The sequence below is a fragment of the Pleurodeles waltl genome, chromosome 5, assembly GCF_031143425.1.
Source record: "Pleurodeles waltl isolate 20211129_DDA chromosome 5, aPleWal1.hap1.20221129, whole genome shotgun sequence".
Taxonomy (NCBI): Eukaryota; Metazoa; Chordata; class Amphibia; order Caudata; family Salamandridae; genus Pleurodeles; species Pleurodeles waltl.
Window position 1 is genome coordinate 1,488,435,087 of NC_090444.1, and position 24,910 is coordinate 1,488,459,996.

The following is a 24,910-nucleotide window of genomic DNA, read 5'->3' on the forward strand; positions in this document are numbered from 1 at the left end:
TTAAATGTTGGTTTTCTTCCAACTATTCATTACTTCTTGTCTCAAAACTTAATTATCATTCTCGCTTGGTGATTATTGCTGTCTTCCGATATCTTATCGGACTGCACTGTCTCTTATGAGTACCAAACAGTCTTTCTTTCTGTTGTATATGTATCTGCCACTCCCAGCTCTCTGAAATGACTTGGCAGCATCATATATTTAAAAGAAAAACAAAAAAAAAATCACTAATTGCATGAGCCTACTTGAATACCAAAAGCAGATAGTTACTGATGAGTTACTAGACCATATTACATACTTGCTAGCAATACTGGTAATTTTTGCCAAGTACAGGGGGCTATCAGAATAATCGAAAAGAAAAGATTGTGGGTAAGAAAGGCTCAGAATCAACTAAAGACCTGATAATGGAAACACAGGTGTTTCATACATAAAGTCCTCCAGGCCTCCATTCGCTAGATGTCATGTGATTGGACATCATGAACTCAACTATGGTTTGACCTGAGCTGATTGTGATAGGTCTTATAAGCCTGTTCAAAGTTCTGCATTTGCTAGAAACATTCCCTGTCTCAAATGCCTACAAGGAATGTGGGATTATTTTAATTAATCTGCTACATGAAAGCAGTAAATGTTTACACCCCTTTTAAAGCTTCTAAGGCTCTTTGATGTTACAGAAGGGGTGACATGTAATGTGCAATCCCTTCTCTAATCCCCATTGTGTGTGACAAGTTAACACCCTTAAAACAGAAATCACATGCATTTTCATGGGGCACTGCTATCTGCAAATTTAGCAATGAGTTTGTTGGCATCCTTTCTCTGTATTCCAGAAACAGCCACCTGGAGAAAAAGGTTCTTAAGGTATACGCTGTGTGACACACAAAAGGTGACTCGCAGTTAGGGTACCCCACAAGGAATCCTTTAAAAGATTCCAACGATTTTTTGAAGATTCCAGCAAGTGAAACAATAGCAAATGTTTCTATTCTTCATTGCATCCAGTTCCTGCATTGCAGATAGTAGTGATCTGTTTTTTAGCCAAGGAGTGCACTGCCTGAGATTGAATAATGAGTAAAAACATATTGTGGGCCCAAAATATTGAGTTCTAAATTTCGAGGACCAAAATATCATGCAGGAAAGTTCATATAGGTAAGTATAGATTTACTATTCATAACCCCACTTGAAATGTTGGCAGTAATATTTTGGCACCACGATATTCTGTTTTTGACATTCTGGTGGAATAACATGTCTGGTCTGTGCCATGTGCACCTCTTCAGTTACATGTCCGAAGATCTAATAGTCTGATGTTTTAAACCTAGTAAAAGCACTCATTATGTAATGACCACTTCCTAAAAGATTAGTAATTTAGTTTTATCATCATCAGGGGTAAGATTCCATGATCTGCAAATGGGGTTTAAAATAGGTGTGGCTGAGCGATGATAGGTATCCCTCATGCTAGATCTTTATTTCTGTGGATCAGAGTGGTGGTCATGTAATATTCTGGACCATTTTTAAGTTCTTGAGAATTAACTCATGTCTTATAATCTACTACAATACATTTAGGCAGCATTCTCCTTCAGCACTGTTGCACTCGTTTTTTATGAGACACACCAATTAGCCTTTCCAGGCATTCTGCTCTCTGTAGTCTTAACTTTATTCCATAGTTCAATGCTGTTCACATAAATATTCACATAAGGGTGTCTCTGTGTCACTCGGACGTTGTGTAATTCTTCAGGTGTTTCCATTTTTGCACTCTAAATACTGCACTGAAATTTCTGGACAACTTCTATATGCACATTTTATTGTTACTGGAATCCTTCAGGAAATGTGTAGACTTTGCCTTTTCATATTTAAAGGTGTTGGCCATGCTGTTACTATCATCACATTTTCATGCTGGTACATATATATGTATTTGCATACATACACACACACACACACACATATATTTAAATCTGTAGGCATGTGTGACTGTAGATACACATGCTGTGCATACTCCCGCCGTCTAGTTGTTAATCTAGATGTGTGGAAGTTGCTTTTCTTCAAATAAGTCTTTTGAATCACAAGGTACTGTGACTCCTCTTAGTAATAAAGTGCATGGTCATCAGTTCCATTGTTAGATTGTTTTCTTTCTGCCATTGCATTTTGACGTGTGCTTCAGTTCAACACCTTCTAGGGATGTTTTTGATTCACACGGTTTCCTTCCCTCTGTCAGTATTGTACTTTGATCGAATCTTCCTTACTTTCCATCTTAGGTTGACGTTTGATTACTTCACTCGAGTGAGGTCCAGGTTGTCCACAGCCCCTCCTAGTCCTCGCTCTTCAGGGTCTACTCCCATCTCCCCATCGTGTCTCCTCACCATGCCTCTATAGTAATGGAACAGATGCCATTTCGGTATTTTCTTCGCTGCAAAGTGAAATATCCTCGGAACGATCTCCATCAGGTCTGCAATCCGTGCCTGTAGCCCGAACACACTGAAGCCACCTGTGACGCCTGCTGCTCCTTCTGCTCCAAGAAGTCTCTTGAAGACCGTGGGGCTCGTCAACTCGAGATGTCACGTAGGGATTGTGACAACACCCTGGACCACTTTGGTACAGAGGACATCGAGGAGGAACATTATGTACAACCGTTGACTGCAGATGAAAATGCTTTCTCCCGTGAGAAAGCATTGGCTCCCACCTGGAGATTGAGGGCCCCCCGCCTGTCTAGCAGTCCTTGAGTACAGCACCTCCCTCTTCGACACCACTTGCAACCTGAGCAGGCTTCTAACAAAAGGCACTCAGTCGCTTTCGAGCACCAGAGACAGGCTTTTGGATCACCACTACCTTGGTGCCATGGTCAGCACTAACAAACCACTTTAGAAGCTCTGCTCAACTCTGGCTCAGCACTAAAGAGGCCTTTGAGAGCGCTTGCTTTTGCGCCAGCTTTTCTGATAACATCATCGAGCCAACTCTTGGCACTGACCACATCTGCCTCGGCGTAACCAGAACTTCTGCACCAAAACCGAAGATACCCTTGAAGACCTTGGTGTTGAACAGCAAGTCTGACATCGGCGCACTTGATTCTCCACAAGATGCAGGAGAAGCTCGACTCAAGACAGAAATGTCTGGATTCTTGGCACTAGTACGGACAGGGAAACCTGCGTTTGTGCGTGTCTGGCCAGAGCATGTTTAGATCTCATGCTGAATGGGAGCAAACTTTAAGTCTGCTCCCAGTCAACAGGAGATTTAAAAATGTTCCCACTGGCTTGGAGACAATTTGCTTTTAGTTTCCCTGCCTGCACCAATGGAGGCAAAATAAATATTGCTCACGCCTGGAGGCAGCATGCAAAAAGCAGCTACTCCCTGTGGGCGGGAGCAAAGCCTGCTCCCGCACCATGTGGAGAGGTGGTTGGGATGCAGGAGCCCTGGGTTGCGACCCCCAATGTGTTGGTAGGTGGGGCACCCACAAATAATTGGGTCCACAGGGCCCATAAAGACTGAAAGAGGGCAATTTGTGTGATCCCCCGCTATTTTTATTTACATTTCAACCCCATGGGATGGTGGTCCCAGGTCCTAATTGGGCTCTGGGGGGGAGGGGAGGGGGAGGAGAGGAGTGCACCCCCCTCCCTTAATCATTGACTCGGCCATGGGGGATTGGGTCCCAGGGCCTAATAAGGCTCAGGCAGGGGGATGCATGCCCCCTTTCTTTTTTTATTAAATGTACCACCAGATAATGTGGTCCCTGGGGCCCAAGAAGGTTCAAGGAGGCATCCCCTTTTTAATTGGCTTTGACCTTGAGTCCCTAAGGCCTGGTATGGCTCGGCGAGAGGGTTGCATGCCCAAAGGCCGTGCACGGTGTGGGGTTGACTGCATTCGGATGGATTGGCTCTGGCCAAGGAGAGCCACACATTCAATATTTACTGCTCCAAACAAGGAGCGCACCATAATGTCCTGGAAGGACTTTTAATGATTTTGTGTTGAGACTGGTGGTGCTCTTAGAAGGTTCAGCTGGAGTGCAGAGCCCCCTTTTGTTTGCTTTTACGGCTACACTTTGAAGTTTGAAAACTGTCCAAAAAAGACTAATTTGTTAAAATAAAACTTTATTAAAATGTATTTCACATTCACTTTTATTAAACATTGCACTGGGTAAACTGAACTATACATTTGATTATACATATTGGTGATTTTTTTTTTAACAAAGACAGTTGGTGTGCTTTGTGTATGTTGATATACCTAACCTTTCATAAAGCCAATAGGCCCACTATTTAGGTCACTGTCTAGTTGTGAAATACTTTTGTGGACATGCTGAAAGCTGACCTTGGAATGCATTCCACCAATTGCTTACCCCTGGCTTTGCTTTTTCTCATTAACATATCCTTGCTTTCTGTTTGCTGGCTTTATTTGTTTTGGCACATCCTGCTTGTTTATATGCCTCCCATGGAGCATAGCCTTTTTACAATCTCGCTGTCTAGCTGGGAACTATTTTTTCCTTTTTCGTGAAGCACTCCATAACAGTGCATGGCTTCCAGCTGTGTTTTTTTCATGCACTGCCCCTCCATTTCTCTGTCCCACCACGCAAGAACTTGCTGTCAAGCCTGTATGCATTTGTTGTCCTCCACTTCCTCCCACCCTCTTTGTTATCTTTCTCAATGTGTTTCTGTCTCCTATTGGCTTAGCTTTAACCCTCTTGACACACTTTCTAGTTAGATTTTAGTTAAAAATAAGGCGCTTTTGTACTACATTGTGCTTTTTAAATCTACTGATCCATCTCTGTTCTCCTGTTGGTAAATAAAAAAAAACAGGCATTATGACATGACCGCTAGGGCTGTTTCATTTGTAGACTTAAATTGCCCATTTGTTTGCAGCTTCACTGCAGCAAAGGTTGCCTGTTCTTCAGCTCCCATAATACTGTGGCAGGAGAAGGCCCGGGAAGCTAAAGTGCCAGTCTGCGTTTGCCTACAATAACAGAATTGGCAAAACCTGCCATGAACAACTCAGTCATACAGTTTGCCTATTTTGGCACAGGGGCTAGGATCGGACAAGTTCTATTTTTCACATTAACCTGTCATTATGAAGTAATTCAACAGTCTTAACTAATCTAACTGCAACAAACAAAACAGCTTGAACGACCAAAAAAATTGAGACAACAGAATGATTAGGAAGCACAAGTTGGGGCTGGCACAAAGAAGTCCAGAATCATTATAAAGCTTAACAATCGCAGGACAAAACAAGCATTTGCAATGCAGCGGGTCTCGCATTTGCACGATTTAGAGCTAATAACGTTGTAAACTCATAACCGGACTTTTCTTCCCACATAAATTGAAAGAAAAAAAAGAAGCGTGATCGCGCTATGTAAAACCCAGCATGATTGTGCTGAAATGGAAAACCAAAAAACCAAGAGCGATTGCGTTATTTAAAACCCAGTGCAATCTAACTGCATGAAAAATGCAAAAGATAACGTAGTGCAGAAACCAGGCTGAAAACATGGAGCATCGTATGTTTTCAGTAGTTGGCCGGTGCACTCGAGGAGGGCTAAACACAAGAAAAGGCATGACGTTTGCATGACTTTCACTAATAGAATCAAGTGGATTTTTTAAAGTGAAAGGCGTGGCATGGGCGTGGTTAAAAGCCCAAAGAGAGATTACAACATGGACGGAGCGCTTGTGATCTCGACCCTACAAAGGAGTAACATGAACTTTACATTGGTAGTGCCACTAATTATAAAGCTGCACCATATCTCGGACTTACTACTTTAGGCTTGTTGAGGTAATATTCTGGCATCTTCAAAAAGAGCCAGAGGCAGACCCCAGAAAGCAACAACTTGCATAAGAAAAGGGCTTGTTGCTAGGAGAGAGGGATCGCCTAAGTGGGAACCTGCATTTTACTAGGCACCACACTGAGGCAACTGTCTGCCACCTTCAAAAAGAGCCACAAGCGGACCACAGAAAGCAACAAATGACACACAAAATGGGCTTGTTGCTAAGAGATATCACCCAAATGGGAACCTGAATGTTGCTAGCAACTCAGAAAATTCTTGTCCCAAATCTGCTCGCATGTAATGTGGTGTTTGAAATATGTGGACAGTTAAACATGAATACTTTATTATTCAAAATGTGAGGCCTTAAAAAAGCAATATATTTCTGATTCTTCTCACTGTTGAGATGCCTGTATCTTTGAGAACGGTGCTTTTGATGTAAAAATTAATTTGTTTTAATACTGAAACCAAAAAATTACTACAAAGTCATTTCATCCACAAATTTTAATTTTAATAAGTGTTTCCAGTTTTTGTTTCTGGCTGCAGAGAACAACCCAGCCAATCATTAGAATGTTCACGCTAACTGGGCAATATTTCTGCTACTTTAACTGGCTGATTAGTAAAATCCAGAGTTGAAGGTGACAAGTTAACTTCGATAAATTGACTAGTGTGTCGCTCAGCGCCTGGTGCAAGTTTATTAGTCTGTTTTTAAAGAGAAGCTAACTGTTTTTGTTTTGTTAAAATCTGTAAATTAAGCATCACATGATGTATTATTTTAGCAAGTGCGTCAAATGTATATGTGCATAATGAAGTAGCTGTGCAATCACGTTTTTCAATGACCCTGATTACAGGTAATATTCACTAATAAATCACTCAGTGTTGCTCCATCTGCAGTTGTTTCTGATTCTTACAGAACACTGTTAAATGATGGCAAACTTATTTGCACAGTAGGGCCACGCAATGAACCCCAATTTCTGAATCCCTTCACTGATTTCCTTTTCCCATTTGTAGTGAAAACAAATAGACCTCTACTGTCCACAGACTTACACATTTTGCCAAACTTAGTTTGAAGAAATCAAAACTCTGGAGCTATGCTACTACTGAAATATCCTACCTGTAGCTTACATGGCTGGTTACCTCCCCACAAGAATGCTCTAACGAAGAGGCGCATGCGCCCAGATTAAGACACTTTCACCCCTCGTGGTGCTCATACACCCATATGCTGCCTCATCATGTTGGCTCCAAGTTCAAACTTGAAGTGAGATCTAAAAAAAGTTTGAAATTAAACTTTTGAACATCACAAGCTTTAAAAGACCTTTTTTTTTTAAGAAAAAAACAAGCATTGCTGGAATAACTAGTACAGCAAGCTTAATTTAGGCATATGTGATGGTTCATAATCAAAGACATCAAAAAAGGCCATTAATCATTATTTAAGTAGTCATCTTAATTGCATTTTTTTGTAACTGTGACAATGTCCAACTTTGAAAATGGTGGAATGTTCCTGAAGTAAAAAGCCATGTTGTGTGCCTTTGCTAAAAGTAAAGAAAAAGTACTATGATGTGTCAGAACTGGCCTTGTCACATCACTTTTTAATTTACTTTCAGCCATGTTGCACAACATGGATAAACATAACGTTGACAAAGCCAATAGCTCCTGCCTAGGTGCGAGCTATTGACCTTGTCAGTACTTGTTGTATTTTGGTGTTCTGACCCTTTGACAAAGTCAGTAGATCCTACCTAAAACAACACCCTTTATATTGTAACATCACATAGTCAGCTGTGGGTGCCTGTGGGGGTTTGTGCCATGCAGCCACCCCGAGCATGGCTGAAAGCTGTGTGTGGCGTGGAATTGGCTTCCAGTGGGGGATTGGATGCAGGGCCTGCCGCCTACCCCATGCCATGCACGTCCGTTGGGGTGGCTGCCGACAAGGGGTTGTACACAGGCACCTATGTGCAGCTTAGGGCTGGCATTACGTACGGTAATAAAATATTACTGCACATATGACATCACTCATGACATGTATGACACCATTGATAACATTATTGCAATGCAATATGTGAAATGACATAATTGATGACAACACTAGTTATAGTTTCTTTAGGGCAAGAGTTATAGTTACTTGAGATAACTATAGCTGGTGAATTTCAGTGGTTTTGTTAGTTTGAAACAGTATTTTTTAATTGAAATTTTCACCTATAACTTTCCTTTAACCTTGTTTTGTTCAGTGAATATATTTGTGTGTGTAAATATTTGTACGTATGCAGATTTATATTTATTTTTGTAAAGTGAATACTTGTGTGGTGACTCTTGATGTAATGTACCAAAAATAACCTATGATATAATGACTCCCGATGCGCTCGCAGCTGGAGGGAGTTACAGGGGAAAGGACGGTGCACGGCGGGGGAGGTTTAATAACAAATGTAAAAATACATTTTAAAAAACTTACCTCTGACCACACCACCGATCCTCTGTCGTCTCCTCGGCAGGCAGGCACAGGCTCCAAGCCTGCCCTGCGGCCAATCCTGACCCGGCCCAGAGCAGCGTTAGGATTGGCTGAAAGCGCCCAGACAGGGTGCTCCCAGGCACATTGGGAGCTTGTGCCTGCTCTCTCCAGCCCGGGAACACAGTGTCAGGCTGGGGAGAGCACACTGCGCATGTGTGTTTGGCCGTCCAGAGAAAGGCAGCCAAACACACATGCGCTCTGAGGGGAGTGCACAGTGCACTCCCCTCACTGGTCATCACCCCCAATGCCCGCCCCTTTTACAACAAAAGGATAGTACACATTATTTATTATCCTTTTGTTGTGAAAGGTTTGTAGCTTCCGCTACTGTTGGGGGGTGAGGGGGTGACGCTTCTACGCCATAGCGGGGGAACTGCCACTGTCCCGATGTACAGCCTGCAATTTAAAGAAGACCTACCATTCTAGAGGTTCACTCTGATGTAATTTATGCTGATTCTGCCTCGTGTGTCTTAGGCAAAAACCTTCAACTTCAGGAAATAGTGCGACGACATGCACTTGGCTTGAGGTAGTTACAGTATTTCAGGCTCACCAATTGATATTCCATATTCTATATTTGCAGACAAAACTGGAAGAGGCTCTGACTTTAGCCACAGACTTCCACAATTCTCTTCAGGACTTCATCAACTGGCTGACTCAGGCAGAACAAACTTTGACTATGGTTTCGCCAGCAAGTCTCATTTTGGACACAGTCCTGTTTCAGATCGATGAGCACAAGGTTGGTATGAAGATCATTTTTCAATATATTTGATTGCAGTAGTCTTGTTATTTGTATGCGTTTGCTTAAGTGTGGGGTGCAGACCCCCCTTAAAATTATGAACACTATCTGCAGATTGCTGTTCCCATTATCTTGAGGGATAAGATTACTCATTTCAGGAAGCCAGATGCTTTTAGTTCTGTTGCTCACAAAAAACCTGTGGTTTACACCATGTGTGCTGGAATGTAATGTGTTTTGTAATTGTTATTTTTTTTGCCCTTCCTCAGATTTAGCCATTCCATAATAGTAGCCCCCTACAAATATACCCTTGCTATTTCAGAATGCAAAATCTTAGCTCTATATTAAACTGAGACATGATTTCTTGGTCGTTCATTGTGCCACTTGAAAATTTTATGTTTCTGTTCAAGAATTGTGACTGCTGCCTTTCGTTCATACTAATTGTCTGTTTTTAAGAATAGAATACTGAAATCTCTACCATTTGAAATTGTCTTTTAATTTTTTTGAGAGTGACATTTTGTTTTACAATCTTATGTCCTGGACATGCTAGCCTTGTACGAAATGGTAAAATATGTATTGGCTTGTTGTATTTAGGTGATTTGTGTTGCTTTCAAATAAGTGTGCCCTTGTAAACAGAACATTGTCTAGATTGATAGAGTATCAATGGTAGGTACTTATCCATAGCAAATCGTAGTTGATTTTAAAGGTGTGAAGCACGTGGCTTGCATGGAAATGCAGCCGCCTTGCAGGAAGAAAGCATTTTCTATACATGGTGGCTTGTGTCACTGTTCGTGTTTGCATGCATGCATGTGAGACTTGTCTCAAACTAGATGAAATTGCAGAGTATGCTTGAAGGAACTGAGTTTTTTTCAATTAATATTAGAGTTGCAACATGTTTTGATTTTCTCAGCAGGCTCTTTTTCCGCATTGTGTAAGAGGAGTTTGATCCTTAAGAGATGTAGGGAGGTAAATGTCCATACGATTCATTGACTGCTAGTGAGCGTGGGATCATACCCACGGTTTAGGAGGACTGAGATCAGCTAAGCCCCTAGGGAAGTTGTTAAATTGTAATCATGGATCCCACAGCAAGGTCACATGAGAAGAAATGATGTCATGTTATGACAGAGAGAAGATGACAGATGAGACTCCGTGAAATAGAAAGCAAATGGAGAATTGATGTGAGGGTATATGAGCCAGAGAACAGTTGTTTTCAAAAGAACATTGAAAATAAAAAGAGGTTGTCTAAAAAGTCATCCTATAGGAAAACATAAGCCAGTAAGGCAGTTCAGTCTACAAGTGCATTCAATACTGAATCCTGTGTATAACCAAGCAGGCTTTTGACTGTATTCACAAAGGTAATTTCTGTCATAAAAGTAGGTTTTCCAGCCCCTAGTACCTTTTTTGCACCTCCTAGGATGTCAAAAAGAGCTTCCTTGCAGGCATAAATACATTAACTAATGTGGATTTTTTCTCGACAAGAACATAGAAATCTGTAGTAGTAATTCTACTTAACACTTTACAAGAAGTGGACTTCCTTACAAGTTTGGAAATACCCCAAAGCATGTACATTTACAGGAATCCTCAGATCCACTCTTACTCCTTTCTACTATGGAAGTGTTTGGAGATTTACTGCAGCCAAGGGCTGTAGTACCTCCCCTTCCAGTGTGTAAAGCAGAAAGGATCAACCCCATGGTGTAGGGGAAGGGCGTCCTCCATAGGAGAAAAGTAGATGTTCATTAGCATAGGCAGCTGAAGTTATTCTGAGAGGAGAATAGGAGCATTCCCATAGGAAATCCGGAAAAGCTGTGCCTTGGGTAGTTTTCCAGGCATACTTACAGGAATGTTTGTCAATAGAAGAAAAGAAAGTACACTCAAGTTGACATGAATATCTCCATCCATTCTTTTACGAGTATATTTCAGAAATAGGGCACCTAATGTTGAATCCCTGTAGGGCACTTCTGCCTCACATCCTTCCAGGGGTTGTCAGATGACTAGATTTGAGTAAATTAAAGACAAACCTTATTTGCCTTGTGACAACTCAGCCTCTGAAATCTATATTTATTAATTGTTAAGTTATGTTAAAGTGCTAATATGGCACATAAAATCTTCAAGAAGTTATTAAATGATGTTTCTTTGCTTCGAGATAGAGGAAAGCTGTAAATTGTTAAGTGGTTACGTGACAACATGAGCTAATGTGTAGTGTTTGCTTCTCATTGGAAGGTTTTTGTGACAGAAGTGAATTCGCACCGTGATCAGATCATACAGCTGGATAAAACTGGAACCCACTTGAAGTATTTCAGCCAGAAGCAAGACGTTGTGCTCATTAAGAACCTCCTCATCAGCGTCCAGAGTAGATGGGAAAATGTTGTTCAGCGTTCTGTGGAAAGAGGGCGGGCCTTGGACGATGCAAGGAAACGAGCCAAACAGGTATTTTGACACCTTACTGAAAGCTCTTCACACTGATCTCAATCTGCACTTCAAAATCTGGCCTGTTGGTAGAGTTGCTGCATGTCTCAGTCGAATGAAAGCAGGAGTGACTAATAGGGTATATCTCAGATCGTAGTACAGTTTTGACCCTTAGCTCTTCTTCTGGCCTGAGATACTCCACTGTTACTTAAGAAGCCAAACATCCTGTCCTGTCAAATTAGCAAGCAAGCAGTTCTTGAAGGAAACAGGTATGCATATGTTAGTATCAAATGCAGCTAGGAGCACTACACCAGCAGTATGTAAATTGCAGCATTTCCAGCCATTTTCACATGTAGGTGAAGAGATCTTTACATGCTTTCCATACTTCAGATAATAATATCCGAAGAACAAGAATAGAAAAAGTTACATTGTGCTGTCATTTTTGGAACCTATGTATAAATTGTCCATTCTAAAAATGCCTCAATTACGACTGATCCCCACATGCATCGTAGTTTCAAGTATTTTGTAGATCTGGTCACCCAGTACATTAATGTTAGTTTAACTCTTCAATTCACAATTTGTGCCAAATTGGGATCTGTGTCTCATTATGTATTGCTTCATAGTCCCATCTTCGACAATACCGTTACTTGCAATCACAGGAATTAATGTTTGTTTAACGTGTGCCTTGCACCTGAATGATGTATCTACATTTCATATGACTGCTGCACTGTGGAATGGGCAGGCAATGCAGGGCAGGGGCCACACTGATCCACAACCCAGACTCCCACAAGCTGATCAGTACCTTTGTAGAGTGTGCCATGTAGGTACTCTAAGAGCCTGATTTAGAAGTCGGTGGAGGGGTATACTCCATCACAAACGTGACAGATATTCCGCCCATTGTATTACGATCCCATACTATCATATGGGGATCATAATACGGTGGACGCAATATCAGTCATGTTTGTGACCGACTATTCCCTCCGCCGACATCTAAATCCGGCCCACAACGTGTTAACTGCATGTGCTGCGTAGCCTGGATACCCCTCATTTGTAATTGAAGATTGCTTTCTTTTACAGTTCCATGAAGCTTTCTCTAAACTTATGGAATGGTTGGATGAATCTGAGAATTCTTTGGATTCAGAGCTTGAAATTGCCAATGATCCAGACAAACTTAAGGCCCAACTCGCAACACATAAGGTAAGCTCGTGGCTGACGGAATCCAGAGCAGCCCCACTGCCCTGCTGGGAAGCTCTATCACAGCGCTCTTTTATCTTGTGAAAAGAGCTAGATTTATGTCCTGTGCCGGAATGTGACCGGGATAACATCATATTAGAGTGCTGGCATAGCTCCAAGTGCTAAAAGCGGGAGTGAGATGTCTCCCTCTGGCCACCATTTATCATGGGAAAACGAGATCAGCAGGGAGAGACCCACATGCTAAAATATGGTGTAGAGTTTAATAAAATATACTGACCTGCAGCCATGGCGCAATTCAAAAGAGATGTTTTCCACATCATCAATGTGTCATCTGGTGGGAACATTCAGAATGCTCTACCACATTTGCACTTTGTTTGATATGATTTGCTTAGAGTTAGATTTTTCTTTTAGCCCAAGTATCTGCCTTCCATGCACCCTTCATTAATAATGCAGTTCATAAAATAAATATTAAAGGTATTCTGTGGGTTTGGGCTACAGTTCCATTCATCTGGGACACTATTTTGGACTTCGACCTTGCAGCTTCATTAGGGTTTGTTTGTGTGATTCCCAGTCCAGACATGCAATCACTACTCTCCATGGAACAGTATAGTGCGGTATAAAATAAAAATACAAATAAAAAGATAACATTTTAACTTTTCGAACATTGGAATGTTGAGAGCTCCAATAAAGACAATCGAATGGCTCAGGGCTTTTAATGGCTGGTATAAGACTTCCGCTCCAACATTCCAGTATTTGGCTTTATGTTTCTCCATTTTTTAATGTAAAATATTTTACCTTAAGTGGATGGAATGTTTTAATAATCTTATAGCCCTTCTGCCTCAAGCTATTCCGGTTGTTAAAGGCCCTCTCCCTTGTTATAGGCCCTTGCTTGAACTCGGGTTCAGGGCCTTTAACAACCGGTACAGCCCACGCCAACTGGCTATAAGGCTATATTTCACACTGCCAGCTAAGAATGTATTTTCTTGCTGTGCTGCATCCTACAGTCAACATAGCAAACATCCTGCTGCCCGCTTCTAGATATATCCATTTTGCCTCTGAAAACTTGACCTTTTCTGTGACAAATCGTTCACACCAGTAGCATTCTGGTATTCAGAATAGGGGTGTTTTAGATCAAATCTGACCACTTCATAACATACCCAGTTTACAACTGTTACTGCAGTGTTTGAAATAAATGAATATTTACTTAGCAACACGTTGTTGTGCCTGTGGTTTTAAGTTTAAAAAAGCTATTAAAAAACGCTCAATTCCAATTGTCTTATCAGTTGTGTTCTTCTGTAATGTCTCTTTTAGGTGGCAGCTAGTCTCAGAATTCTATTAGATATGGCAAAGCTCCATAAGTAAATTATTAAAACTACCTGCAGATCGATTCAGTTACCCATGCTACTATTGTGGTCATTAATTTACAACACATTTGCATCTATAAAGAGGCAGGGACGGCCCAAATATGTACGGTGAATTAGAACAATTAGCTTTGAATGTGGTTGCGACATAACTGTCCAGTTGTTGGTAAGTCCAACCTCTAACTCCCTGTGTCTCCCAAGGCCTACAGAAAGAAAGATGGAGCACATCTTGCACTGTGCTAATTTATTTAATTTAAATAAATATTAAGGACAACATTTACTTACAGTTGTGTCTGGCCTTGACCCAGAGCTTTTATCCTGCTGGACACATGCTCCCTTTCACACTTGGCTCAACTTAAGGAAGCCCTTTTTACTTACACCCCACGACTGTCACATCACTTTACTGCTGAGTCGCAGGGGGGTGCAACCATCTTTTATGGATTACTCACTACGTGACAGCTGAGCCTTCTTGCAAAAAACATGTTTAGAGAACCATATATCATTAAAGAGTTTAGCTATATGGTCTTAAGATTTTACTGTCTTGCATTTTAACACTTAACAGAATTGTCTTAAGTACACTTGTGGAGGGATGAGCCAGAGAAGATGCAGGGAAAGTGTATGTTACATCCCTTCCGTTTGTCTTTACCCATTGGGGCCCGAAGCATGGGAGGAAATCTGCAAATACGACTTCTAACATCAACACAGCAGGCTTGAGATGTAACCCTAAAATTTGAAATTGAAATTGTAAGCTTTGTCTGGGTGTCATGTTTCCTTACAGGAATTTCAGAAAACACTTGGAGCAAAGCATTCCATGTATGACACCACCATCAGAAGTGGACGTTCCCTGAAAGAAAAATCGTCACTTGCGGATGACAGTCAGAAGCTTGACCATATGCTGAGTGAGATCAGAGACAAATGGGACACTGTTTGTGGCAAATCTGTGGAAAGGTAAATTAGATGTGCAGAAATACAACTGTATTATCTTTACCAAGTCCCCAAATAAAAGCACTGAATGATATATTTCTTGTGTGTATGTGTGTGCACTTGGTAACACTAGCTAAAAAAGTCTTCTTATGCAGTGCGATGTTAGGTAAGACTGCAACCAGAAGTCAGATTTTTCAGTCGTGTAATGCTGGTGCTAAATTACAGATTCTTCTTCCAAGGTTGTGGATTATCATTTTACGTTTTTACAAGTTTCCCAGAAATGCATTGATGTACAAGCTTCGGTATTATTGTTCACATATGGATGTTTTCTGAAGGGAACACTTAATATAAAGTATGAAGATAACTCTTAACAGAGCATCACTAGTTATATATTCACACTTCTAGAGAAGCTGTGGTCTTAGTTGTTTTGACATACAATCATTTGTTTGTTAGCCCTTTGTTCCCCATATCTTAGATGTATTTCAACACCTACTGTCTCAGTCCCGTCCAATGCACCATTGTATTTAAACAAGCATTTGCAATGCAACGGGTCTCGCATTTCTCCGAGTTAGAGCTATTAGCAGTTGTAAACTCCCAACCGGACTTTTCTTGCCTCATTAAATTGAAAACAATTAGCACGATCTCACTGCTAAACAAGCGAGATCTCGCTGCGCAAAAAGAGAAAAAGTAGTCCACAAACTGGACGGAAAACAGCGAACCTCGTATGTTTTTTCAGCGCTCGAGGAGGGCTAACCCCCGGAAAAGGCATGACGTATGCATGCCTTCCACTAATGAAAGCAAGCAGATTTTCAAAGGCAAGCCCACGAGCCAATGAAAGACACTGACGTAAAATGGGTGGGGCTCTGAGCCCATATTTAACTACTACAGTGTCTCACAAGCCATACACATGCTTCAAGCACATGCTACGCAGGCTCGACCCTAAAAGGAGTTGCAGTTCTTAGTCGCACCTGAAGGTTATAATCCTTTTAATTAGATGTATAGAAAATAAAACCTCTATGTTTATCTGATAATGGCATTGTTGAAAACAGGAAACTAGACATGGAAGAAGCCAGTGTTTATTCTAAATGCACCAGGACGCCTGCACTGTAGAAAAAGATGAAAAGAAATATAAGGTCATTAGAATATTTGTCATGATTGTCTCTGAAGATAGTTCAAAATTGTATTCTTTACTTGTTTAATTTTTTGAATTGGAAAATAGCCAACATGGGTAAAAATGGACAAATACTTTACTTGTAACTCAAATTGAGCGTCTGATTATTATGGGCCTCATTACAAGGCTGACGGTCCCAGGACCGCCAGCCTCACAGTGACGCTCGGACTGCCGCAACTGTGAAGGTCCGAACGCCACATTACAACCCTGGCAGGCGGACCCACCAGGGGACCACCATCCCTGTTAGGAGCATGGTTCCTGATGTGGTGATGGTGGCCAGAGTTGTAACCAGCCATGTTGGCGCTGAACTCAGCGCCGCCTGGCTGATTACAACCCCACTTTCTGCTATCATTTCCATGGCCGGGTAAGGCTGCTAGCAAGCCACAGCAGGGGGCAGCAGGTGGGCCCCTGCACTGCCCATGTCCATGGCCTGGGAAGTGCAAGGACCCCCCCAGGCCAGCACCTTCGGAGTGCACACGGTATACAGACAGTTCGCATTCCGAGGGTGCTGAATTGCTACAATATATATCGTACCACTGTTCCCTCCGGTCAGCCCACCGGGAACGTGTAATAGAGTGTCCCCGCCGGTCAGCCGGGCGGGAACATTGTAATGTGTTTGGAGGGTAAATCACCACCATTTGACTGCCTCTTCATTGTTCTGGAGATGTAATTCTTCCATGACATAAGCAACATAGGGCTGTTTGTGACTCCAAAGCTATATATCTAGTGACTTTGTTGCTCTGCTATTATATTAACTCTTACTAAGAAAAAGATTAGGAGTCAGGAACAGTGAAGATGTGATAAAACATGTAATTTCAGTAATTTAGCGAGATTTTCCACCTAATTGTGTTGAACAATTCAACTGCCTGCTTTTGATCCTTCATCCTGACTCCACCCTATTTACAAGCCTTTTAGAAATTCTGACATCTTCAAAGAACTCTGCCTCAGTGAGGCTTAGATATAACTTAGATCATATCATGGTTATTATGGTTTAATCGCACTGCTTATTAAAAATGGGCAGCTTATCATTAGACATACAGTTTTGCGCATTTCCACCATATATTTACCGCCCAAAAAAGATTTTTCAATATGCTCATTCTCACAAATGTCAGTATGATTGAGATAAACAACAATGTTGCCATCATCCAACCCTGTCACATGATCATTTGGCCGTTAGCTGTAGTACTTACCTTTGATATTGGTCACTGGTTCCCCAACTATGTGCTTTACCTCCCCACATTCTTCAGAGAACTTTGGTTTTTCCCAAGTGCAGCATAAAAACATTGGTTTGTCCCCACATCATTTTTGTTGATTGTTTCAGTAAGCCAGTTTGTTGTATTCTGATTGTGATTGACAGATTTTGTGTTTGTTTTCCATCAGACAAAATAAACTGGAAGAGGCACTGCTGTTTTCGGGACAGTTTGCAGATGCCCTGCAGGCTCTTATTGACTGGCTGTACAGAGTTGAACCACAGCTGGCAGAAGATCAGCCTGTGCACGGAGACATGGATCTAGTGATGAACTTGATTGACAATCACAAAGTAATGGATTGAAAACATTTTACCCTTGTCAATTGACATAGTTTTCTTTTTACTTATCTTTGAATTTATAGAGATTGTTAATATGGTTTCTATCATAGTTATTAGATTTCTAAAATTGATAAAGTTCATAAAATTGAACATAGTATATTTAAATGGGCGGAAGTCTCAAAGTACATATGACTTTAACTTAGAGGTGTCCCTTGATGGACTAGACAGCTGAACCCCAGTATTTTAGTGGTTCGTTACATCTATGGTTTTCATTCTTCTTTGTGCTCCAACATTAAGTACTGGTTTTGAAAAAAGTGGTGCATTAGAGACTATCCTTTGACAGTTTTCAACTTTTTTTAAAATAACTAATTGTCTCAATTCATCACTATTTTGGGTTTAGTAGCTCACAGTTCATATATATGAGGTAGCAGATAACTGTAATTCCCAGTAGCCACACACCGGAAGCCATTGTGCATCAGTGAAGGCACATCAAACACTAGGCCCACCATACTTTAAACAGGGCAGAGTACTTTAGAGTTGAGATGTGCGCCCATACCTTCAGCTCATGGAACATCAGTATATCAGAATAATGTTTTCACTCCTTCTCCAAAGCCAGTGCAGTTTTGCCCGTCCCTTTGACTCATTCACAAGTGAGCACCAGCACTGAAGTAGTATTACGACCTTACGGTTCAGTATGCCCTCTTTCTGCCATGTGGTGTCACACTTGGAACCCTGGGAGCACTAGATTTTGCCGATCAAGGCTGGAAGCTCCCACCATATTTGCCTTAGGTCATTGAGACATACGATTGTCAAGGTATACATATATATATATGTAAAGCTATATGTAGTAAGATTTTACTTACCTATAGAAAAATACTTTCATAATATTGTTTCCTCGATATTCTTGACACAATATTTTGTTCCACAATATTTTTGGTTCCAATATTCTGTCTAAACACCACATGGACATGGGCAGGAGGAGGCATCTTCCATACTCAACAAAAGTGAAGGGAGACAAAAATGTCAGCCTTGCAGACTTCAGCCCAGGCAAAGCAGCTTCATTGCAGCCGCCAGTAAGAGCACATCACATTCCAACATGGTGGTGCGTTCTTTAGCATAAAGCAAGTCTCTTTGCCTTTACACCTTGGTTGGAAGTGGCAAATCAAGTGATTTTGTTTGTTACTTAATGCACCTTGTGGGACAGTAGTCTTTGAAGTACTCCTCTGGCATAGATGCCAAAAAAGAGGACTTCATTTTCTTTACCAAGCACCGTGCCTTTATTGCTCAGGGTATTACAGTCTGTAGAAAGAGTATTTAATAATGATGGTTTAGAATCAAATCCGATTTTTTCAGGATATTTCTTTATAGAAAGATAATTTTTATAAGACCTTTATGGATATGCGATAAACAATGACATTGATGAGGGGCACTTTCAGTCCATTAAAGCCTTTCAGGGTGTCAGTGGTTCTATCTTCATCTGCAACAATGAATTTACCATCTTGGGGACTGTAATATCTGGCTAAACAACTGTTTTAGGGTATGTAGTTATATTTAACAGTTAGTAGTTTAGCATTAAAGTTATCAGCGCATATTATGACTTTTGATATGTCCTGTGTTGTAATATACAAGGAAAGTTTAAATACTGTGTTGTTCCAGCCTAAAAATGGAAAACACTCCAGAATCTGATACCTTTTATTCGACAAACAGAAACAACTTAGATACACATAAAGATATTTGAAGTTATAATATTGTCAGAGAATGTACACAATCACTAGGCATCGTGTCAAAGTGTTACCTTGATAATTTAAATGTTTCAAACTCTGCATCGGTATGTAGTGTATTCGTTAGATGAGTCGAAAATAAAATGGTTTAATTGGCTATTATTTCGAATTTGTGCAAAGCTGGAAAAAATTGAGTCCTCTTGATAGTGGTTTAATTACTTTGTTATTGCTCCACAGGGTTTCCAGAAAGAGCTGGGAAAGAGGACAAGTGGAGTCCAAGCACTGAAGCGCTCATCACGAGAGTTAATTGAGAGCAGTCGTGATGACTCCTCCTGGGTGAAGGTTCAAATGCAGGAGCTAAGCACACGCTGGGAAACTGTGTGCGCTTTGTCAGTGTCCAAGCAAACAAGACTGGAGCAAGCACTGCGCCAGGCAAGTATGGAAGATGCTTAGCTTGAGACAATGAAAGGACACAAAATCCAGCTGTCAAGGCCCCTTGCATTACAGCGAGATCAGACACAAACTCAAGGCCAAACACACATGCAGCACAGATCAGTTCAAAGATTCACTCAGTTTGATTATGACGGTGCTAGACACACCACAGATCGTGATACTTACCTCCACTCCAGCATATAATTAATTATTGCTCCAGAAAGATAGCAGTTCTTTTCACGTCTGTGTTAGTACTAATCTTTCTGCATAAATTGAAAGCTGAAAGATATCGATTGTTCTCGAGGATGGAGTCATGCAGAGTTTACTTTTACGTGACGTAGAGATGTCATCAGTTTGCTGGTAAAATGGTGGAGCCTACCATGCCCTTCTGGGTTCCACTCCTTCTGGCAGCCATTGGTAAGCTCTGTTTCTCGTTGCAGGCGGAGGAGTTCCACTCTGCGGTCCATGATCTGCTGGAGTGGCTGGCTGAGGCTGAGCAGGCCCTGCGCTTCCACGGCGCGCTGCCAGATGACGAGGAGGCTCTGCGTGCTCTCATTGATCAGCATAAAGTAAGGGTGCTTATGATAAGCTTACTGGCTTTCTACGGTAGATTTATTTTTTTTTTTAAAGCAAAATAAAATGTCAGCACAGTTCCAGACTCCGTGGAGTCTTGCGGGCTAGTGCGTCGTTTGCCTCACCAGAGGAAAGATCACAGAGGGTTAAGGACTTTGGCAGTTCATGGCGTCTAAGGGGAATGGAGATCGCTCGCCGGTGGAGGTGTCCTTCTTTACTTTCACTCTTCTCACGTGTTCTTCTTGTTGGCCGCACCTGTACGTGTTACGACAGCTCAGTGGGTGAGACGCCTGCCGGAGAGCGATGTAGATCGCATAACTGCAGGTTGCAATTCTTGATGGTCTGAAGTACTGGTTCGTCTTTCTACCAAGAGAAGGTTGTTAGTAAACAATATTTCTCCCATAAACCATTTAAAGCAGCTTCACATTGTTGAGTGTTCTGATAAAATATTATTAGTAGTAGTCGTAGTATTGTTATTATTAATTCCCTGCGTCACCAATCTATGTATGACGTGCATGATGCAACATTGTCGCCTTATATGTATTTCTTCACATTCAAAATTAACTATTGCCTGCAATATTTAATGGAAGAGCCGGTCTATAAAATGTTTATGCTTGCCATATGGGTTTTCATAAACACAGAAGTGTACAGTGTCTTAATCAATAAGTTAATGTGACATAACCCGACGTTCCTCCTTTATTTCCAAACTGGGTTACAGTATTAGCTGAGTAGTTTAATGCATTTACAGCAAATCTGTGTTCAACCTGCGAGGCAGACGTATTGACTCAAACTTTTGTTCCCTTTTTGAGTTTGCTATGATGACTACCGCTGTGGTGAAAATTAGTAACAACGTTTAAATATGTATTAATTACATATTTGTTATCATGGATTTTAAGTTTAAACTTCGATACTGTACCTAAAAAAAAAAAAAAACATTATTCTGGGAGACATGCTGCGTCTCTCGAAAACAAGATGTGATGAGTTAGGGTAGCTGTAGGTAGACATCAGTAGTGGAAGGCATATTTTAGTTGTAAGAGGTTGAAAAACATGGAAGGTTTTATTAGCATTGCCAGGTTGAAAATCTATATTGTACAGAGTCTTAAGAGACATCTGAGAATGTAATCGAAGTTCTTGGTGTTTTAGTGAACGAAGTGGGAGTGCAACAGCCATTTTAAGAGGAGAAAGCAGCGACAGGCTCTTGCTGTAAGTGTGAAGTTGCGTTGACAGAAAGTAATTGAAATGTTTGGGGTTATACTGGGGTGTGCTTTGCAGAGCAGTGTGAGGAGGAGCGCGTGGGAAGACCCAGAGATTTAAGAGGGCAGGTTTGTGTTTTAGGCAGATATGATGGCAGTCTTAACAATTACAGATCTAAACAAATACAGAAAGTTACATGTGGTACTTGGCTTTCCCAGGAGGGGCACCGCAAGTAGAGGCGGAGACAAAAACCCCTTAGTTTAAGGTGTATCACCCCTGAATAACGTTTAGATTGAACAGTTAAGGGTATCTGCAACAATTTAAACTGTTCACATGTCGATAAGGAGAGAAAGTAAGTGACAATGTGAATATTTAATGAACTTTACCATTGTTAGTGACTGATTTATTAAAGGTAATGAATGTAAAGATTAGAAACAGTGGTTTTGAATGGGAACAAAGCACTTCAGGTTAACAACTTCAGATATTTTCCGACTCTCCAGGGCATGCAACTTACTCGGATAGCTTCAAATGTGATGTTTTAGGAAGGCAGACTTAGACATGAGACCTAACAGCTTAACAACCTAGATAACCATGTGGGAAGGTGGACTTCGAAAGTGTAGATTAAGGCATATATGATCAGTCTGTCTGCAGAAAATGCCACAATAGCTTGTTAATTCATCTTCATTATTGCAAGTCCAGCGTGTCTTTCACCAGACCTTACTGCTTGGTTAATCAATAACATACTGGTGGGTGGTTGAGACTTCTCGCATATTCTTTTTGCTGTATCTGCAAGATAATGTGACGGCCTTTTGATACACTATCTAGACGCTACTCCCCAGTGCAGAAACTCCTCATGTAGAAGGCGGTATAAGGGAGATAATGCAAGAGCACTGTACCTCTGCACATTCAAGAACAGTAGGGAAACAGATGAAACTGATACAAGAGAATAAACCTTCCACGATATTGGATTTTATTTGCAAAACCTTGAATCAGTCATGATAAAGTGAGCTGGAAAACAGATCAATACCAACAGTGCGTTATTAGGAGCACACGCAGCGGACTGGCATCATAAGCTTTCTCCATGTCACCCACAGATCTTCATGGTAAGAGGGCTGCAGTTTGTGAATGAAAATAGGACCAAGTAAAATGAAAGAAGCAAGAAAACACAGAGAAGTACAAAGGAAAGTAAGCGAGTAAAATGAAGATAAGAAATGTAAAAAATCTGTGTAACAAACAGGCAAAGACCATGGAAATGGCTTGAGGAAAAAGAAGACAAGGAAAGACCCAGTAAACAGTAAAAGAAAACTTTCTGGAAAGTAGCAGTAACTCTGCACATCTAAGTGGTTGTAGTAGTTACTCACTGGCTGACAGAGCTGCATATTTTTGGTTTGAGTTTAGATGTAGGCTGGTCTGGTGATAGATCATGAACGAGTTGAAACGTGACCTATTTTACTTTCTTTAAACGACCTTGTACTCTCTGACGTACTTACTCATTGTCTCTTTGGCTCGGGAGCGTTGTCTGCTCCTACGTACGTACATCTTCAAAGCCTTAACTCGTCGTCGGGGCATCAGGTTTCTCTCACCTGTCTTTTTCTGAACGTGATCACTGCAGACATGGGATCTTGGCTTATCAAGCGTGCATTACTCAGATGAAATTCGCGTAAAGGCGCCCGCAGGATCTGGTCTGCCCCCATGTAGCACTCTGAAGTGTGTTCTCATGTTTAGTCATAGTCGGCGCTCCGCCAGGGAGCCTGTGTCGGGGGCGGCAGCGCGGGGGGTGCACTCCGAGGCCCGCCGGAGACGTGCCCTGGATTGATTCCCACTTCACCGACTCTTACAGACTGTCATCTGCCTCCCGCGGAACTCTTGGTACATTTAATAGTAGCTGCTAAACTAAGGGCATTTTTTACAAATTAATTTCAGTTGCGAGGTTCTTGTGGTACGCACTAACAGAAGTGATAAACTCCGTCTGCGATCCGCCATGAATCATTGACTCCTTCATTTGTGAGCTGTGTGTTGTCCTGTTAAAGGCATGCATGACTGACAGAGGCCGACGTGGCAGGGAGGTAAAACGGACTAAGTCATTTCTTCATTGTCCCAGTTTCTTTAAAACCATACAATACTATAAATAAATAAATACATAAGTACATTGCTAAAATCAGAAACAAGATAAAGTGCAATGCAATAAAAAAGCATTTCACCCGCCCCTGTCCGCACCCAAAAAACACCAGGCATACTTTTATAATCGTCATAAAACCCTGTCATATGTAGTTGGTGGTCAGGACCAGGCTGCCCCTTTCAGCATCATGACATTTCCTCTTTGGGTTGTAAGCTAGGAGGAGCTGCCTTGCCCCCGCCTTGGCCCCAGGAAAGAGCCCCCGTCACGCACAAGCCTCTATTACATGGATCACTGAGGCTGATTTGAACAACTTTGCCAAGACTCGTTTTGGATCCCAATCTGGTAATGTAAAGGACTACTGGTGCAGGCGATCTGCTCCTACTCTCACAGGCCAGCTGATTTTACAGGGTGTAGACAAGGAATGGTGGTGACAGAGCTGGCACGTGCATCTGCTTATGTCATATATGACATTGGAGTCCCTCAGTAATGCATAACCTTCGATAAGCCAGATGAAAACCAACAAATACTATTGTGGACTGTCTCCTCCGTCAGTAATCTATTCGAGCAAGTGTTTTATTAAATTCCTATGTTTGTCACGTTTCAAAATAAGATTTCAGTGCTTTGTACTTAATATAGTAGTTTTTTCCCCAAAATGTTTATGTGCTGCTCCTTCTCTTACACGTTCAGTGCAACCAAAAAGGCTGTTTCAAAGCAGGTGACAGTTGCAGAATTCTAGAGACATAACTAAGGGCTTCTCAGTACAATGTAGCTAGATTGTTCATCACGTATGTTTTTTTCCAAGTTAGCCTTCGATGATGGTGCAACATTTAAGTTCACTAGTGTGTCACCAAGGCTCTTTACCCTACCTCAGCTGCAGCGTAAGAACTGAGGATGAAGCAATCCTCATCAGATGAGCAGTGGGTGGAAGGATGCAGCCCCAGTGATGGAAGTTGTTCCCCTTCAAAGCAAGGATAAAATACTTTATTTGCAAAAATTCAGCTCTCCCACTGCACTGTGGAGAAGGGATCCATTCTATTATTGGCAACTACAGTTATTTTAGAGTCGTTGTGCTTTCTGGACACTACTTACACCTGTATATGCTGTGAATTCGAGCATTTGTCCATTGAAAGCGTGGCTAAAGTTTGTGGAGAGCAGAGTATAACATTATGGTCCAACTAAAGGAGTCTCAGTGGGAGATAATAAGCATTTCTGGTTTGATGAAAGCACAGCTGTGACAAAGATGCAAGAAGTATCTACTTGTGGTTATTTTTGGCTATATTACATTTATACCATTTAACCCTAACAGTTTATAATTATGTTGTGCCAGTTAAA

General features: G+C 41.4%; 1 protein-coding gene across 9 annotated transcripts in view; it reads left to right on the forward strand.

Moving 5' to 3' along the window:
• The window catches only part of DST (dystonin), a 1,789,835-nt gene that overhangs the window by 1,677,526 nt on the left and 87,399 nt on the right, over window positions 1–24,910 (forward strand). For all 9 annotated transcript variants that reach the window (XM_069235771.1, XM_069235778.1, XM_069235775.1 and 6 more), the window contains 7 exons: window positions 8,803–8,958; window positions 11,176–11,382; window positions 12,439–12,558; window positions 14,695–14,864; window positions 17,392–17,551; window positions 19,498–19,692; window positions 20,133–20,261. In XM_069235771.1, the coding sequence (XP_069091872.1) occupies window positions 8,803–8,958; window positions 11,176–11,382; window positions 12,439–12,558; window positions 14,695–14,864; window positions 17,392–17,551; window positions 19,498–19,692; window positions 20,133–20,261 (1,137 nt within the window). The remainder of the gene's footprint in view (window positions 1–8,802; window positions 8,959–11,175; window positions 11,383–12,438; window positions 12,559–14,694; window positions 14,865–17,391; window positions 17,552–19,497; window positions 19,693–20,132; window positions 20,262–24,910) is intronic.